General features: G+C 40.0%; 1 protein-coding gene across 1 annotated transcript in view; it reads left to right on the top strand.

Annotated features, from left to right (window-relative positions):
- Positions 1-8,328, top strand: part of ACR (acrosin) — a 31,059-nt gene extending 22,731 nt beyond the window's left edge. Inside the window, exon 5 of the mRNA XM_063445722.1 lies at positions 8,117-8,328. Coding sequence (XP_063301792.1) covers positions 8,117-8,308 — 192 coding nt within the window. The 3' untranslated portion in view covers positions 8,309-8,328. The remainder of the gene's footprint in view (positions 1-8,116) is intronic.
- Positions 8,329-21,119: the final 12,791 nt, after the last annotated feature.

The following is a 21,119-nucleotide window of genomic DNA, read 5'->3' as shown; positions in this document are numbered from 1 at the left end:
AGCCCTCAATTGTAGTCTCTACTGGGGCCTGGAGGCGACTGTTTCCATCAGGGACACTGAGATGGCCTCTGTTAGAAAGAACCCCTTCCAAGCCTATTAGACTCCATTGTATTCTCTAATAGGGCCTGGAGGGGATTCTTTCTAACACACTCTCTAAAGGACACTGAGATAGCCTCTGCTAGAAAGACCCCCCTCCATGGCCCATTAGCCCTCAATTGTAGTGTCTACTGGGGCCTTGAAGGGATTAATGCACTTTTGTTCCTTGTGTCTAAAGATTGTGTAGGGTGTGGCTGGAGGCGGTGCATGGAGGCGGGACATGGGTGGCGCTTGCTGCGGAGTATGGGTGGGGCCTGTAAGGGGGCCCTTGATTTATTTTGCCCGGGGGCCCTGAGGGTTCTCAGTCCGCCACTGGGTAGGCCTGTAAATAAAGAGGGCCCACTCAGAAGAAATGTAGGAGAAAAGGAGTTGAAAATGAGGAGTGGGTGGGAGGGTGATGCAACGCTGACCTCGAGCGGTATGGAGCCAGGTAAGGGGTGTCCCTTAAGTAGGGAAGGGGTGTGTCATACGCCCCTCCCACAAACACAGGCCAAAAGGCCTTACTACTTGTGTGAAGTGCTCATGATAGTACAGAGGAATAAAACATGAATAAGCGTAGGATGGTATTAAGATAGCAAGTCGGTTGTGGTGTGCCGGAACCGACGACGAGGTAGGCCTGTAAATAAAGAGGGCAAAAATAGAAAATTCAAGATTTATTACATACCACCAAGATACATACTTTTAACAAGACATGTTCTGAAAAGCATTTCTTACTTCTTGTACAGGGTTAGGTATGTATCGTGTGTAAGCTGATGATTTCCAGCGCCCCAGTGTCTTGATAACATGAACCGGTACGTTAGTACTTAACCTCTACTGGTGGTGCATGTTGATTGGTTTTGGAATGAGGTATTGTCAGGATATAATAGTCCATGTGTTTAATTAAGTGTGAATGAAGCAGGATGTGAGTGGACTGTGTTGTATTGATGATGGTAAATTCTCTTGGTCTCAAGAAACCATAAAAGGTACATAAATTGCTGTTTTGATGACTAGATTTGTGCCGTTGGCAAAGGGTTTTAAATCTAGCAGGTGTTATAAGTCTTTGAAGATATGAAAATCTATAGGTAGCCTCTGTGCTGTATGCAGGTGTTCAGATCTTTGTATACCCCTAAGGATGTTCCTAATTTGGTACGATGACATAAAACTTGAGTTGTTGGGTTGTAACGTTAGCATGTGATGTTGGATGCCTGTTAGATATAGTTTGATTGTGTTGTAAGAAAGTTTGAGTTTGATGTGGCAAAAAGAGGCAAAACCTAAAAATGATGTCATGATGAAAGGTTGTAATATGTTGTGTTCCGGAAGGAAACTTTTAAATAAAATGAAAGCTCTGTCGTAAGTTTTTCGGGTATTTGTAGATAGTGCTAGTTGGGACAACGTTCTGCTATGTTGCGTCTAGCGTCTAGTCCATTACTAGATGATGGAAAAGTGGAGTGGCCGTGGCTGTGAGCGTGGCTGACGGGAGTAGTTGATGAAAGGCCTGGAATTTAAAGCGATACAAATTATCAGCTGCCTCGTTACATACACCTAGAATATGAACACAATACAAAAAGAAATTATGACATGCTGCCAACCAAGTGAGTTTCCTCAGAAATCTCATGATAGTAAGGGGTTTGGAGCGACCTTTGTTAATAATGTGACAAGTTGCTTGGTTGTCTGTGTAACACCTTACTGACGAACCTGTCCATAAATGTCCCCATGCCACGGCAGCCGCCTCGATGGGATATATCTCAAAAAGAGCTGAGGTAGAGGAAAAACCCTCCAGGTCCTGACCCTCTGAAGGCCAGCTGCTCCAAAGCCATTTGTTCCCAAATATTGCTGCAAAACCTGTGGTAGACACCGCGTCTGACCAAATAGTAGGAGAGGTGTCAAACAATTGAGGGAGGAACATGCTTTTACCATTCCAGGTGGTTAAAAAGTTTCTCCACATGAGTAGGTCTGCCATAGCTTGGGTATCTAGGGATAATCTGTCTGCATCATGTAGAAAAAGTGGGAACATGTGGAGGAGTCGTGAGATGAAAGCACGGCCTTGAGGTATAATACGCATGGCAAAATTGAGTGACCCCAGTAAAGATTGTAGTTCTTTGCAGTTACAAGTGCGGAGTTGTATGTAGAGATTTATGTTTGTAAGAATGTTTTCTACCTTGGTGCGTGGCAGGCTAGCTTGCATGGTGGCTGAGTCTAGCATGATACCCAGGAATGTGATGATGGTATCTGGGCCTTCGGTCTTGGTAGGGGAGACTGGGACCCCCAACTGGTTGAATAGGCTGACGGTTTCTTGAGGCTACTGGGAGGGGAAGTATTCTCCTCGACCAGTAGGAAATCGTCCAGATAATGTATGACTGTAGGCATCTGGATATATTGAGTAATGACCAGCATAGGATTTCGGCGAATTTGTCAAATATGGCTGGACTACTTTTAGAACCAAAAGTTAGGCGTGAGAAAAAGTAGTAGTTTCCTGCCCATTTGATGCCATGTAGGTGCCACAGTGTAGGGTGCATAGGTAGTAGTTTGAAGGCATTTGTTATGGCGGTCTTGCTGAGCCATGCACCGACTCCTGCCTGCATGATAGCCGTAATGGCGTGATCTATGGTGGAATATTGCAGGGAGAATTCCTCAGAGGGTATGAGGGAGTTTAGGCTAGGAGTGGTTGAGGTGTGTGGTGCCGATAAATCGATAATAAGTCTCTGCTTATTGGAAGATTTCCCTGTGACAATCCCGATGGGGTTTGTCCGCCATGTGGTGAAAGGAGGGGACTGAAAAGGTCCCAATAAGAAACCCTCTGTGACTTCTTGAGCTATGAGTGTGTCAACAGCTGTAGGGTTGTGCTGGGCGTATTGTAAATTTGGACATTCCAGGATTCCAGAAGGCATATGTATGATACCTGTGTGGAATCCTTCTGATAGACCAGAGATTATGAAATCTACCAAATGTGTAGATGGATGATGTGACAGTAATGTCAAAAGTAGGGAAATGTTTATCGACGTTAAGTATTGTTTAGGATACATTTTATTGGGACACATGATTTTAGCATGTGCCCTGAAACATTTTGAACATATATACAATAAACGACATGATCCGACATTAAAATTATTACATATCTGGGACTTGCCCAGAAACTTGATAGGTCTTCCCAGTTTGTCTTTGGATATTTTCTCTGTAGGACCAGCGGAGCTAGGTCCTTGCAAGTGGGTATGCTCGTTAGCAGTGGTGGGACAAAAATTAGCCGTATGAGACATGGAGGAGCAGTATGCACAAGCCGGCATCCTTAGACCTGCAAAGTGTCTGCAGAAAATAACCGTGTCTATCTTGCTCCAGTTGGACCTTGTACTGGCAGAAAGCGCTCGACACTTTAGCAGAAAAAGATCTATGGTAATCATAGAATGCCGATCCACCATATTTATTGCCCAGGTCCACCAGCTTGTGCATATACAAATCGAACTCCTCACGCCTGTGAGGGTATACGGCACAAATGACATCTCGGTAAATGCCAAAGGCCAACACAAATTCCGGGATGGTTAGTTTCCTATTTAGGCGGGCATCCCTAGATTTGACCACCACAGAAATATCATCATACACATACGTTTTATGCTCCACCACATCCTGGGAGGCAATTAGTAGTGAAGCCAAGTTGACATCTTTACCTTCCAGGATGTCTTTTTTGAGGTGCTCAGGTATCATATGGGCAGGGTTAACCTCCTGCTCATCAGAGGTGGTGGCTGGAGAAACTAATTGCAACTCGACCAGTGGAGGAGGGGTCGCAGTGGCCGGCCCAGCCATGGTAAGGGCTGTGGTGACCGTTTCAAGTTTCTCCAGCCTGGAGTTGACCTTGCTCATGGATGACATGAGGGATGATAGCATGCCGTGTATATCTGTCAGGTTAGACTGGTTAGTCCCTTCGCCTGCATCACTGTGATCAGTTGAGGTGTGCAGTCACTTGTAAAGTTCCGCCTTCCTTGCAGTAGCGGGGAAAGGGATTTGTCGTCTCCTGAGTTTGTTGGTTATGCGAGGGATTGTCCATGACCTGAAAGATGCTGGACTAGCCATATCTTCTTCCTGTGATGGGGTATTTGCTCTAGCCGGAGTGCTCGGGATGGAGAATTCCTCTACCCCTTCTTGAGACATACTAGATGACAAAATATATGGTTAGTGTGTGGAACCCCAGGGAATGTACTGGCAGGCTAACTATGTCGGCAAAGGCAAAAAATTAATATTGTTCTTTGGTGACAGGTGAGGCCCTGCTAGTTGCCAAGTGGCTATGAGAGGCTCTGTCTATGCGTTGGCGCGAGGGGATATTGAGGCCACCCGACGTAGTGGCAGGAATTTGTAGGCCTCTCGGTGACAATAAAAGAAAAACAGGGAAAGGGAGTGACAGGTGACACCCTCTCTATAATTTGCGAGGCGGCTAACTCTTGTGTGGCCTGGGGGGCGTTTGCCTCCGAAACGTTGAGGCGGGGTGTTGGCCTCGCGGACCGCTAAACGATAGGCAGTATGCCAAGAGGGGAGATACCTATTTGGGCCTATACCTCTAAAATTGCCAGTACTCTATGTCCTAGGTAGAGATGGAATGTATGTGAAATATGACGTGAGCAGGCTTACGTACCTGGTAGTATGTATAAGTTTTGAGATGCGACAGGTATAGAAAACCTGGGTAAACCTAAATGGGTAGAAACAAGATATGATAGTGTGAGAATTGGATCCTGTGATACCAATGTAGTCTAGATATGCTGTAGTTGAGTTTCTACCAGTATGTGTTGGAGGGGGAAAATTTGTAAGCATGGTAGTGACCAGACTGGTCTTGTTATGGTGTATCAACGTGAAGCTGAGATTTTACCCTGGTAGCAGGGTTTTGGGTGTGTATAATGTGTCTATATGGTGACAAGAATTATATATATATGATCTGGCAACGCTAATGTTTGTAGTATTCCATGGTGCCGGGAGTTATATGAATTATCCAGTATAGACTATCTGTGCCGTATGTAATAAAAAAAATGAAAGATGTGGATGAGGTAGAAAATATGTGAAAATAACCAAATGCAGAAACGTTGACGTATGAGTGGTTGAACCAAAACGTGTGATTCAACCCAAAAGTTTAGTGAAATTGGGACCGTTTTCTTGTATACTCGGTATGTCGTTTGAGTACATAAAGAAAAGTCCGAAAATTGTACGTGCCATGTAATCGTGTGTACATGGTTGTAATAAAATGTAATCTTCATAAAATAACCTTAAGAGATAAGCTATAACATTTATGTACTATACATGATATCTATAATTAATGTAAACTAGACTATCATCTAAGCCAATAAACATAGGAAAATTACGAGATGGAAACCTAATAGTAGTTTAATTGAATATATATTTAGACTGCACATGAAAAGGTAAATGTACCAAACTTAATTTGAAATATATATAATAGAATGGAGTGGCTGCATGACAAAGATATGAAACGAATTGTGTGAATGAATGAGCAAAACTGCAGAAAGCATATTTAGCATGAATAACAAGATACTGTGTTATGACACTGACATAGACGAAAGATATGTGTATATGAAACAAAGAAACCGAACGCCAGTCAGCATAAAATGTGCGTATGGTGCTATGAAATAACGAAATTAACCGAAATGGGTACTTTAGTGAAATGAGTACCATTCATTTAGAAAGTACCGAAAGGATTTGTACCACGACAAGTTAGCCGAAAAAGGGGAACAATATGCATGTGAGCTGGCCGTAAACCATGGGGTCGTAAAGTAAGGCCCGTTTAAAAGCGCGACGCCGTGGGAATGATCCAGGCGTCGGACTTACGATTTTGAAGTCCCTGGGACGTGGTCTGCGAAGGATTTGTGAGGAGCTGGACGGGCGGAAAACCTACAAAGAATCCTGGACACAGCTATACCAGACGAAATCGTGTTTTATTTTTTGAAAACCAAGATGGCGTCGTACGTGAACCGGACGTGGATTCTCGTGCAACGCTGACCTCGAGCGGTATAGAGCCAGGTAAGGGGTGTGTCATACGCCCCTCCCACAAACACAGGCCAAAAGGCCTTACTACATATGTAAAGGATTTTTATGTATTTACCTGTGTGCCTTCGGTTATGCCTTCTCCCTTCTCATAGCTTGGTTGCTTCATCTAAGTGTTGCTTCTAAGTGTGGTTGGAGATAGCCTGGAGGTAATCTGAGGTATTCAGGAGGATAAAGAAAAAGTTAAGATTTGTTTGATTTAAATTATTCACCTCATTGGAATGGCACACAGACAGTCACACACACAGACAGTCACACACACACAGACAGTCACACACACACAGACAGTCACACACACAGACAGTCACACACACAGACAGTCACACACACAGACAGTCACACACACACACAGACAGTCACACACAGACAGTCACACATACACACACAGTCACACATACACACAGTCACACATACACACACAGTCACACACTCACACACACACAGTCACACACTCACACACACACAGTCACACATACACACACACACACACACAGAGGCAGTCACACACACACAGTCACACACAGACACACTGACCTGCTTCTTACCTCCTTCTTGGAGCTCCTGGAGGCTGGGTGTTGGGGAAGCAGGGACTCCTTCCTGCTTCCCATGCTGCATTAACCAGGCCCCGGCTGCACAGCAAGCCCCGCCCCTGCCGCACAGCAAGCTCCACCCCGCCACACACTAGGCTCCGCCCCCTCCACAATTAGTTTTTTTTAAATGATCCCGGCCGGCCATGTGTGAGATGTGCCGGCCCCCTGGCTCCCCCTGCTCCCATGGGGTCCTGTGTGGCCGCACAGCTCACACATGGCCGGCCGGGATCACAGGAGCCTAATCACTGATAAGGGCTGTCAGCCCAGCCCCAGGTGCCGCGGCCCACCGGGAAATTTCCCGGTATCCCGGTGGGCCAGTCCGGCCCTGAACGGAGCGGACCGCGGTACAGGAGCTTCTGTTTCCTGTACCTGGTCGGACTGACAGGAATCTATTGCTCCTATACCGCAGTCCGCTCCGCTCAGCCACGCTACAAGAGTGGTAGGAAGCACACCGAAGAGGGGTGCAGACTAAGGGGGGGTGCACTAAAGGGAAGGGGAAGGACCACTAAGGGACATGGGAGGGGGGCGTGACCACTAAAAGAGATAGAGGGGAGAGGAACACTAGGGGGGCACTAAGGGAGGGAAAGGAACACTAAGAGACAGGGGAGGGTGGTCGACCACTAAAAGAGAGGGAGGGGAGAGAAACACTAGGGGGGAAGAGAGAGGAACATTAAGGGTACAGGGGAGGAAAGGAAGGGAAGGGAAAAGGAACACTGGGGTAGAGGGGGGACCACTAAAATAGAGGGAAGGGAGGGGAGATGAACTATTTAAAAAGAGTCTGGGGGGGTGGGAGGAACACTAAGGGAGGGGGTGGGAGGAACATTAAGGGGCATGGGGAGTAAGGGGCAGAGAGGAACACTAAGGGACAGAGGAGGGAAGGGAAAAAGAGATAGGTGGAGGGGGGGGTAGGAGTAATAAAATAAATATACTCAGTTAAAATATACTCAGACCCAGAAAGTACTTTAGCTTGTTAAAGTGTTTGATGTGTGAAGAGTATGTCCTCTTTTTTTTCATTTCATGTAGTCCAAATGAAAAGAGCATGCATGTTTTATTTGGGGCATATCTACTAAACAGCTATTTTTTCTACTTAGCATTTGGGCAGTAGAGCCCCATTTCATAATCATCCTACAGGAACTCATAGTTAATATGAAAACATTAAATTGTGATGCTTCCAAGCAAATCTTTGTCAATGCCTGTCTTTAACAGCAAAGCCTTTAACCCCTTAAGGACCAAACTTCTGGAATAAAAGGGAATCATGACATGTCACGCATGTAATGTGTCCTTAAGGGGTTAAACAATGGTGTACAGTTGTTAATACACATAAATGTGAATTGAGGTCCTATAATTGTTACCTTGATGATTCGTGATGCGGTTCAAATTATCTTGATGTTTTTTTTAATCTCACTCTTTTTACTCAGGGTGACAGTGGAGGACCCCTCATGTGCAAAAAAAAGAGAGCAAAACTATTTTCTGTGGTTGGGGTAACCAGCTGGGGGGAAGGCTGTGGAAAGAAGAACAACCCTGGTGTTTATTCATCTACCAAGTATTTCTTTAACTGGCTACTTGGAAAAATTAGCAACGAGAGTGCATACAAGTCCAAGAAAAAATAAATATAAAACATTTACAATAATCGTCAACTTATTTTATTATCTTTAACCCCTTCAGGACGGAGTCAATAGTACACGTTCTGATCAAAACAAAACGTAAACAAAAACTGGAATTTGAGCTATATGTCTGTTCACCCGTAGTTCCCCTCTTTCATATTAAATGCACCCACACTTATTATATATCATTTTGTTCAGGAGAAACAGGGCTTTCATTTCATATCAAATATTTATATATGAAACATAATTTATTATGAATAAAATAAAAAAACTGTGAGAAATGTACTTTTTTTTAACCCCTTAAGGACACATGATGGAACTATTCTGTCATGATTTCTTTTTATTTCAGAAGTTGTGTCCTTCAGGGGTTAAAAATTTGTAGTTCCGCCTGACATTTTAGCTGTAAATGTCATAATACTGGAAAAAAAATGCACATATTTGTAATCAGCGATGTCTCACGAGTACAACAGTACCCCCCATTAACAGGTTTTATGGTGTTTTTAAGGTATTGAAAGTGGGGTATGTTTAGTCTTTTTTAGTAGCCACTTAGTCACAAACACTGGCCAAAGTTAGCGTTCATATTTGTTTTTGTGTGAAAAAAGCAAAAAACTAATATTTTGCCAGTGTTTGTGATTAAGTGGCTACTAAGAAAGACTTGCAATACCTCGGGTTGTCTACTTTTGCAAATGGTATGCCATCATGGGGGTAATTCTCATTCCTGCGCTACCATACGCTCTCAAAGGCAATATAACCAATCTTGCAAATTTCAATGTGAAAAAAATGAAACGCAAGCCTTATATGTGACTCTCTAACTTTCCAAAACACCATAAAACCTGTACATGGGGGGTATTGTTATTCTCGGGAGACTTCACTAAACACAAAAACTAGTGTTTTAAAACAGTAAAACATATTACAACAATAATATAGTCCATAAAAGTGCAGTTCGTTTGTAAAAAATGCAAAAAATTTTTACTTAAAATATCATCGTTGTAATACAATTTACCAGTTTGAAACACTAATATTTGAGTTCAGCGAAGTCTCCCAAGTAAAACAGTACCCCCTATGTACAGGTTTTATGGTGTCTTGGAGAGTTACAGGGTCAAATATAGTGCGTGCGAATTAAATTCTCTGCACTTTCTCCCTGTGTTGTCAGGCATGTCAATCAAATTTTAATTAATAAAATCACATAATTATGTTAAAAGATTATTTAAATATACACGTAGAATTTTAATATATATATGCATTTATAGGTATTTAAATTCTACGTGTATACTAATGTAATCTTTTATGTAATTATATGTATTTATCTATATATCTATATATATATATATATATATATATATATATATTTGCGGTTATTTGATATATATATATATATATATATATATATATAATGTCATTCTAAGTGTGTATTTTGTTACCAATATATATATATATATATATATATATATATATATATATATATATATATATTAATAACAAAATACAGTTAGAATGAAATTACATATGAATATATAATTTATATAAAATTTTGTTTCAATATTTTATTTATTTATTTTATTATTTTATTTATTTATTATTGTAATTATGCGTATATATATATATATATATATATATATATATATATGTGTGTGTATAGATCTATTATATATATAATATATATACATATATATATATATATATATATATATATGTAACGTCATTTTAAGTGTATTTTAATACTAATATATGTACTTATATTATTATTAAAACACACTTTGTATCATGTTACATATATAATATGTATATCTATTATATATATATAATATATCTATTATATATAATAGATATATATATTATATATATATATATATATATATATATATATATATATATATATAAATATATTTATTTTATTTTAAAACATGTTTACATTTTTTTTTTTTACACTACCCATTTCAGACAGTCCCCCTGCTGGCAGATCCACAGCCAGCTATAGGGGGCCTTGTGATCGCTCTTTGAAAGCGATCACATGGCCCCCGGGGGCCTCATTTGCCGGGGAGGGCTGCCTGGGCTGTCTGGCAGCCCTCCAGAAGAGGATCGCGGCGGGGGTAAGTACCTCCGATCTCCTGGGGGCTTAAGCCGTTACGGCGTTCTATGCCGCCACAACGGCTTTAAAGCCCTTTAAAGCCGGTACAGCATAGAACGCCGTAACGGCATTAAGGGGTTAAAGTGATAGCGTGTCCCGTCTCGCAGTACCATACAGTGGGTAAACAAAACATAGAAGTTAATTCTTCAAAATAAGTTTGACTTCTTGACTTGACAACTGGTATTGAGGGTCCTTTAAAAACAAATTTACCATGTAAAGAAATTATACAAAAAAGTAAAGATAGAGTTCATTGTATTGAAGGTAAAAATTGATTACTAGGTATTGACAACACAAGTCTGTAAACATATTACTTGAATAGAGGAGAAGCTGGGATCAGCAAGAAAAAGGGAAGACACAGAAGAGAAATTAATTAAACTCGTTTGCTATGGACTTTAAAAAATGTCTTAATTAACTGAATATATTATGACTATATTAAAGGTATATGAATATTATGTACCGTATATACTCGAGAATAAGTCGAGTTTTTCAGCACATTTTTTGTGCTGAAAAATCCCAACTCGACTTAAACTCGAGTCAATGTCTGTATTATGGCAACTTACATTGCCATAATACAGACAAGGGGCTGTGGGGGCTGGCAGAGAGCTGTTACTTACCTTCACAGCAGCTCCTGTCAGCTCCCTTCTCCTCCACGCCGGTCCGGTCAGCTCCCCTGTCAGCTCCCAGTGTAAGCCTCGCGAGAGCCACTGGGTCAAAGCGTTGCCAAGGGGGTACTGTGGCAACGCTCCGCGCGGCCGCGAGACTTACACTGGGAGCTGACAGGGGAGCTGACCGGACCGGCACGGAGGAGAATGAAGCGGACAGGAGCTGCTGTGAAGGAGTAACAGTTCTCTGCCAGCCCCCTTCCTACACAGCCCATCCACTGGACCACCAGGGAGTGAGAGCCCCCCTCCCTGCCATGTATCAAGCAGGGAGGGGGGACGAAAAAAATTAATAAAAATATTAATAATAAAATATTAATAATAATACAAAATAATAATAATAAAATAAAATAAATATTAATATAACAAAAAATTAATATTAAAATTATAATAATTAAAAAAATAATAATAAAAATGCCCACCCCCCACCAAGGCTCTGCATCACACACACACACTGCACTCATACACACACTGCACTCATACACACACACACACTGCATTCATACACACACTGCATTCATACACACACTGCATTCATACACACACTGCACTCATACACACACTGCACTCATACACACACTGCACTCATACTCACACACTGCACTCATACTCACACACTGCACTCATGCACACACACTGCACTCATACACACACACACACTGCATTCATACACACACTGCACTCATACACACTGCATTCATACACACACACACACACACACACACACACTGCATTCATACACACACACTGCACTCACACACACACACACACACACACACATACTGCATTCATACACACTGCACTCATACACACACTGCATTCATACACACACTGCACTCATATACACACACTGCACTCATACACACACTGCACTCACACACACACACACTGCATACACACACACTGCATTTATACACACCCTGCATTCATACACACACACTGCACTCATACACACACACACTGCATTCATTCACACACTGCATTCATACACACACTGCACTCATACACACTGCACTCACACACACACACACACTGCATACACACACAAACACTGCATTTATACACACACTGCATTCATACACACACTGCATTCATACACACACACACTGCACTCACACGCACACACTGCATTCATACACACACTGCACTCATACACACACTGCATTCATACACACACTACACTCATACACACACACTGCACTCATACACACACTGCATTCATACACACACTGCATTCATACACACACACACTGCACTCATACACACACACTGCATTCATACACACACTGCATTCATGCACACACACTGCATTCATTATATACACACACTGTAAATAAATATTCAATTAATATAATTTTTTTAGGATCTAATTTTATTTAGAAATTTACCAGTAGCTGCTGCATTTCCCACCCTAGTCTTATACTCGAGTCAATACTGTGACGAGACCAATCTCGCCACATTGCATTGGAGGAGCCTGGTTGCCCACCTGCTGCCTTTGGATTATGGACCGGCAGTTAAAGGGTTAATTTTACTGTGCAGAAAGATTTATTTCTCCCTTTCTGCACAGCCGTTCGGTAGATGCTATCTACCAAACAAACAGCCGTTTTTCATCCTCCCCAGAGCCGTGGGAAGCCGGCAGGCGCCGTTAATTGGCCACCCAGAAGCTGGAGTGTGCCCTCCATTTACCTCCCTGAAGCTGCGGTTAACCGCAGCTTAATTGATTGTTACTGGGTGGCCGCGGTTACACTTAGCGGCCGCTAGATGGCGGTGTTTTGGAGCTCCCCGGGCAGCCAGCTCTTTTCTGCCCGGCTTTTATGCACCAAACCCGGACACTTTTACGTGTAGGTACCGCTGAACCCCCAGCCCCTGGTTCTAATTCGTACTGATTTGGTGAATGCATGTAAATTCGGTATTTTGTGTTGGAGGAATGTTTTAACCCAGATAGCCATGCCATGGAGCCAATTCGTGTAATTAAAGACTTTGGCTCCATGGCAATTAAACTGTATTCATGTGGTCTGAGTGCCATTCACCTAATAATGTGCACTCAGACCTGAGCTATCTGGGGATATGTTACATGTCTGTGTTTTATGTGCAAAAAGTAACTTTGTGTATTTTAAAGTGATAGTCTGTCTTTGTGTCCCCACGTGTGTAATGGAGTTTTGCCTTTGTCCTGGGAGATAATTGAATTACTTATCCAGGGCAGAGGGGAGGAAGCCAGGATGCATTGTGGGGATGTTTTACTTCTGTATGTCTGTAATTGATACTTGTCTGTCCATTGTTACAGTCTTCCCCTAGGGGAGTGTCCACCAGGTGGGAGACCTGCATAAATACAGGGGCAGGTAGCCCTCAATAAACAGACCACTGCTTGACCCTCAACACGGAACCTTGTCTTGTTCTTGGGGGGATTCACTGTATGCTGATAGGGACTGACTGCCAGGAGTGTAAGCCGCTTGGGAGCTTTTCCTGTTCGTCTGCTAGCAGCTATTTGTGAGGTTCCAGTTCGGGAGTTTGGAGTGCTACCTTATTCCCTTGTATGCAGTTCGGGAGTTTGGTGCATTCACTTATATCCAATTCGTGAGTTTTGGTGATTCTACAGTAGCTGTGCCTGTCTTTGAAAAGGGGATTATCGCCTAAACGATTTTAACCCCTTGTCTGCTGAAACGGTCCATTACAAATACGTTTTCCCAGCTTTTTGGGGTAAAATTAGGGGCCTCGGCTTATATTCGGGTCGGCTTATACTCTAGTATATACGGTATATATTTTGCAGCACCATAGCGCATTTTCCCGCTGTTTGGTTCACAGATCAAGTGAGAAGAAGTAAGCAACAAAGGGTGAAAAAAGGAAGATCAGTAGAAAAAAAACAAATCTGTATTTATGTATTATATACCGCATTTACTCGAATCTAATGCACATTCAAATTTTGGAAACTTTATTTTCCAAAAAAGGTGCGCATTAGATTCGGGTAAATACAATACTTATTAAATATATATCTTACATGATCCAGCGAGGTCACTTATTAACTAAACAGCAACTTCAAAGAATGTAATAGCTTTTTTACAACACCTAACCTAGGCAAAAAATATATAAAAAAAGGAGGATCAGTAAAATAAATCTATCTATCTATCTATCTATCTATCTATCATCTACTATCTATCTATCTATCTATCTATATATCTACTATCTATCTATCTATCTATCGATATATCTATCATCTATCTATCTAGCATCTACTATCTATCTATCTATCTATCATCTACTATCTATCTATCATCTACTATCTATCTATCTATCTATCTATCTATCATCTGCTATCTATCTATCTATCTATCTATCTTTCTATCTATCTATCTATCTATCTATATATCATCTATCTATATATCATCTACTATCTATCTATCTATCTATCTATCTATCTATATATATATCTATCATCTATCTATCTAGCATCTACTATCTATCTATCTATCTATCTATTATCTACTATCTATCTATCTATCATCTACTATCTATCTATCTATCTATCTATCTATCATCTGCTATCTATCTATCTATCTATCTATCTATATATCATATATCTATCTATCTATCTATCTATCTATATATCTACTATCTATCTATCTATCTATCTATCTATCTATCTATCTATATATCTATCATCTATCTATCTAGCATCTACTATCTATCTATCTATCTATCATCTACTATCTATCTATCATCTACTATCTATCTATCTATCTATCTATCTATCTATCTATCTATCTATCTATCTATCTATCATCTGCTATCTATCTATCTATCTTTCTATCTATCTATCTATCTATCTATCTATCTATCTATCTATCTATCTATATATCATCTATCTATATATCATCTACTATCTATCTATCTATTTATCTATCTATCTATCTATATATCTATCATCTATCTATCTAGCATCTACTATCTATCTATCTATCATCTATCTATCTAGCATCTACTATCTATCTATCTATCTATCTATCATCTACTATCTATCTATCTATCTATCTATCATCTATCTATCTATCTATCTATCTATCTATCTATCTATCTATCTATCATCTGCTATCTATCTATCTATCTATCTATCTATATATCATCTATCTATCTATCTATCTATCTATCTATCTATCATCTGCTATCTATCTATCTATCTATCTATCTATCTATCTATCTATATATCATCTATCTATCTATCTATTATCTATCTATCTATCTATCTATCTATCTATCTATCTATCTATCTATCTATCTATATATCTATCATCATCTATCTATCTATCCATCTATCTATCATCTATCTATTATCTATCTATCTATTATCTATCTATCTATCTATCATCTATCTATCTATTATCTATCTATCTATCTATTATCTATTATCTATATATCTGTTATCTGTGTAATGGAGTTTTGCCTTTGTCCTGGGAGATAATTGAATTACTTATCCAGGGCAGAGGGGAGGAAGCCAGGATGCATTGTGGGGATGTTTTACTTCTGTATGTCTGTAATTGATACTTGTCTGTCCATTGTTACAGTCTTCCCCTAGGGGAGTGTCCACCAGGTGGGAGACCTGCATAAATACAGGGGCAGGTAGCCCTCAATAAACAGACCACTGCTTGACCCTCAACACGGAACCTTGTCTCGTTCTTGGGGGGATTCACTGTATGCTGATAGGGACTGACTGCCAGGAGTGTAAGCCGCTTGGGAGCTTTTCCTGTTCGTCTGCTAGCAGCTATTTATGAGGTTCCAGTTCGGGAGTTTGGAGTGCTACCTTATTCCCTTGTATGCAGTTCGGGAGTTTGGTGCATTCACTTATATCCAATTCGTGAGTTTTGGTGATTCTACAGTAGCTGTGCCTGTCTTTGAAAAGGGGATTATCGCCTAAACGATTTTAACCCCTTGTCTGCTGAAACGGTCCATTACAAATACGTTTTCCCAGCTTTTTGGGGTAAAATTAGGGGCCTCGGCTTATATTCGGGTCGGCTTATACTCTAGTATATACGGTATATATTTTGCAGCACCATAGCGCATTTTCCCGCTGTTTGGTTCACAGATCAAGTGAGAAGAAGTAAGCAACAAAGGGTGAAAAAAGGAAGATCAGTAGAAAAAAAACAAATCTGTATTTATGTATTATATACCGCATTTACTCGAATCTAATGCACATTCAAATTTTGGAAACTTTATTTTCCAAAAAAGGTGCGCATTAGATTCGGGTAAATACAATACTTATTAAATATATATCTTACATGATCCAGCGAGGTCACTTATTAACTAAACAGCAACTTCAAAGAATGTAATAGCTTTTTTACAACACCTAACCTAGGCAAAAAATATATAAAAAAAGGAGGATCAGTAAAATAAATCTATCTATCTATCTATCTATCATCTACTATCTATCTATCTATCTATCTATATATCTACTATCTATCTATCTATCTATCTATCTATCTATCTATCTATCGATATATCTATCATCTATCTATCTAGCATCTACTATCTATCTATCTATCTATCATCTACTATCTATCTATCATCTACTATCTATCTATCTATCTATCATCTGCTATCTATCTATCTATCTATCTATCTATCTTTCTATCTATCTATCTATCTATCTATCTATCTATCTATCTATCTATATATCATCTATCTATATATCATCTACTATCTATCTATCTATTTATCTATCTATCTATATATATATCTATCATCTATCTATCTAGCATCTACTATCTATCTATCTATCTATCTATCTATTATCTACTATCTATCTATCATCTACTATCTATCTATCTATCTATCTATCTATCATCTGCTATCTATCTATCTATCTATCTATCTATCTATCTATATATCATATATCTATCTATCTATCTATCTATATATCTACTATCTATCTATCTATCTATCTATCTATCTATCTATCTATCTATCTATCTATCTATCTATCTATATATCTATCATCTATCTATCTAGCATCTACTATCTATCTATCTATCTATCTATCATCTACTATCTATCTATCATCTACTATCTATCTATCTATCTATCTATCTATCTATCTATCTATCTATCATCTGCTATCTATCTATCTATCTATCTATCTATCTATCTATCTATCTATCTATCTATCTATATATCATCTATCTATATATCATCTACTATCTATCTATCTATCTATCTATCTATCTATCTATCTATCTATATATCTATCATCTATCTATCTAGCATCTACTATCTATCTATCATCTATCTATCTAGCATCTACTATCTATCTATCTATCTATCTATCTATCTATCTATCTATCTATCTATCATCTACTATCTATCTATCTATCTATCTATCATCTGCTATCTATCTATCTATCTATCTATCTATCTATCTATCTATATATCATCTATCTATCTATCTATCTATCTATCTATCTATCTATCATCTGCTATCTATCTATCTATCTATCTATCTATATATCATCTATCTATCTATCTATTATCTATCTATCTATCTATCTATCTATATATCTATCATCATCTATCTATCTATCCATCTATCTATCATCTATCTATTATCTATCTATCTATTATCTATCTATCTATCTATTATCTATCTATCTATCTATTATCTATTATCTATATATCTGTTATCTATCTATCTATCTATCTATCTATCTATCTATCTATCTATTATCTATCTATCGGTAGATTATTCTACTTTAAAATGGCTAATGGCTTAAACATATAACTGTGTAAAGACAAGTGTCAATTAGATTTCGTGATTGTGTACAAGGTAATGAAGGGCCGGTGTGAAAGACCAAATGACCCTTCTCCATTATTTTGACATTTTATGCTTTAATCTGATCATTTCACAAGATATCGTAGCCTTCTGTCTGCTGTAATAATTTGAGCTGGCTTCTAAATGATTGCTTTTAGACGCTAACTAACCCAAATGTTCCCAATTCCTTATTCCACAGTGACTTTGTGTGGCTGTGTATTTGGTTTAGATATTGACCTTGTTCCAGAAAATGAGTTTAGTTTAGAGGTGCTATCTGTCTTCGGGCTGCCTGAACTACAAATCAATCCTCCTCCTATTGCAAACATGACACTGTTTCACTGTTAGTAATTACTTGTGTTATCTTCCAAGAGTCCAGGAGTAATGCCAAAATGTTTTGGACCCATCTGGCTCTGTCTGATCCCATCTGTGATCCATATGTGAAGCAACCTTCAGGTTTAGTAAACAATTTCAGAAGGAATTGCTAGCTAAAGTTTACATATAACAGTCGTACTTATGTGTTAAGCTTTGGTAAAACCTCCAAAAAGTTCTGTAATAATTTTTTTATTTTTATTTTTTATTTTTACATTTTCTGCAAACTGTGAGCTTTGATTCATTTCATTTGTGGAACATTGGGATGTAGGGGGGGATATGAATTAATTCAAATATCATATACAGTTGGTTAAGTATTCTAAGGCTCCAGGTTACATGGTAATTGTAAAAAATTGAATTTAATTGTTATAGCTTAATTTATGAATGATATACTTTGAAATTAGCATGATCATTTGGATATCATATCTTTGTGAAACCACATCTTAATATTTTCCTAATACAATCCTACTCTCAATAGTATTTTACAGGAATTTCACTTTGAACTGACAACAACCCTAATACTTACACTCTGGGCACCTACACAATGTTTAGCACTGATTAAGTGATTTCATTTACTGTACTTTTTCAAATTAAAATCTCTTTATAGAAACAAAACAGTCTTTCTAGAGCAGGGGTGCCCAAAAGGTAGATCTCCAGATGTTTTAAAACTTTAGCTTCCATGATGCTTTGTCATTCTAAAAGCATTCAAAACATGCAAAGCATCATGGGAGTTGTAGTTCTGTAACATATGTGGATCTACCTTATGGGCACTCCTGTTCTACATAACCCTCTCATTGAGTAATGCCTCCTCTTTTCAAAAAATGCTTTTCATTTTTTTATTGACCTTAAAAAAACACAATGCTCACTAGAGCAACTTCATCTAACTTAAGTTGCTATGGTGACCATAATAGTTCTTCCATTCATAGTGGCCCCAAATTATTCTATTTTAATAGTTAGAAGGCTTGGAAGAGCATCTTCAAGCCACACCTCTAAGCCCATACTACATACTACTTAATATGTTACAATACAACATAAAAACACAAGCTCACTGATGCACACAAATAGGCTCACTGCCAGACAATCTCACTGACATACACAGACAAGCTTATTGGTACACAAGCAAATTTAGTACAGGCAAACTCTGACTAGAGATGTCCCGAATAGTTCGCTGGCGAATAGTTCCTGGCGAACATAGCTTGTTCGCGTTCGCCACGGACGGCAAACATATGCGATGTTCGGTCCGCCCCCTATTCGTCATCATTGAGTACACTTTGACCCTGTACCTCACAGTCAGCAGACACATTCCAGCCAATCAGCAGCAGTCTCTCCCTCCCAGACCCTCCCACCTCCTGCACAGCATCCATTTTAGATTCATTCAGAAGCTGCATTCTTAGTGAGAGGAGGGACAGTGTAGCTGCTGCTGATTTAATAGGGAAATCGATAGCTAGGCTAGTGTATTCAGTGTCCACTACAGTCCTGAAGGACTCAGCTGATCTCTGCTGTAAGGACAGCACCCCAAAAAGCCCTTTTTAGGGCTAGAACATCAGTCTGCTTTTTTTTTCCCTGTGTAATCTAATTTCAGTTGCCTGCCTGTCAGCGTGTGTGTCAGGCTCACAGCGTATACTGTGCCCACTTGCCCAGTGCCACCACTCATATCTGGTGTCACAATCAGGGCCGGCCTTAGGGGTGTGCGAGCTGTGCGACCGCACAGGGCGCCATGGAGCAGGGGGCGCCGTGCGGCCGCACAGCCGATTTAAAAAAAAAAAAAAAAAAAAAAAATTTTTTTTTTTTTAAATTTGCAGCGGGGGCGGAGCTTACCGTGCGGCGGGGGCGGAGCTAAAAGCGCCGGAAAACTGCTGCAGGGGAAGCAGGAAGGAGTCCCTGCTTCCCCACCAAACAGTCACCAGGAGCTGCACTGCCTCCACAATGAACTCCACAGGTATTGTCAGGTGAGTGTGACTCTCTGCCTATGTGTATGACTGTCTGCCTCTGTGTGTGTGTGTGTGTTACTGTCTGTGTGTGTGTGTATGACTGTCTGCCTCTGTGTGTCTGTGTGTATGACTGTCTGCCTCTGTGTGTATGACTATCTGCCTGTGTGTGTCTGTGTGTGTGTGTATGACTGTCTGCGTGTGTGTGTATGACTGTCTGCGTGTGTGTTTGTTTGTGTATGACTGTCTGCGTGTGTGTGTGTGTATAACTGTCTGCCTCTGTGTGTATTACTGTCTGCCTCTGTGTGTTTGTCTGTGTGTATTACTGTCTGCCTCTGTGTGTGTGTGACTATCTGCCTGTGTGTTTGTCTGTGTGTGTGTGTATGACTGTCTGCGTGTGTGTGTGTGTATGACTGTCTGCGTGTGTGTGTGTGTATATGACTGTCTGCCACTGTGTGTCTGTGTGTATTACTGTCTGCCACTGTGTGTCTGTGTGTATTACTGTCTGCCTCTGTGTGTTTGTCTGTGTGTATTACTGTCTGCCTCTGTGTGTGTGACTATCTGCCTGTGTGTTTGTCTGTGTGTGTGTGTATGACTGTCTGCGTGTGTGTGTGTGTATGACTGTCTGCGTGTGTGTGTGTATATATGACTGTCTGCCACTGTGTGTCTGTGTGTATTACTGTCTGCCACTGTGTGTCTGTGTGTATTACTGTCTGCCACTGTGTGTCTGTGTGTATTACTGTCTGCCACTGTGTGTCTGTGTGTATTACTGTCTGCCTCTGTGTGTTTGTCTGTGTGTATTACTGTCTGCCTCTGTGTGTGTGACTGTGTATGACTGCCTCTGTGTGTATGACTGCCTCTGTGTGTATGACTGCCTCTGTGTGTATGACTGTCTGCCTCTGTGTGTATGGCTGTCTGCCTCTGTGTGTATGGCTGTCTG

The sequence above is a fragment of the Pelobates fuscus genome, chromosome 3, assembly GCF_036172605.1.
Source record: "Pelobates fuscus isolate aPelFus1 chromosome 3, aPelFus1.pri, whole genome shotgun sequence".
Classification (NCBI taxonomy): Eukaryota; Metazoa; Chordata; class Amphibia; order Anura; family Pelobatidae; genus Pelobates; species Pelobates fuscus.
The sequence above is the reverse complement of the archived record's forward strand: the minus strand, read 5'-3'. Positions and strand labels throughout refer to the sequence as shown.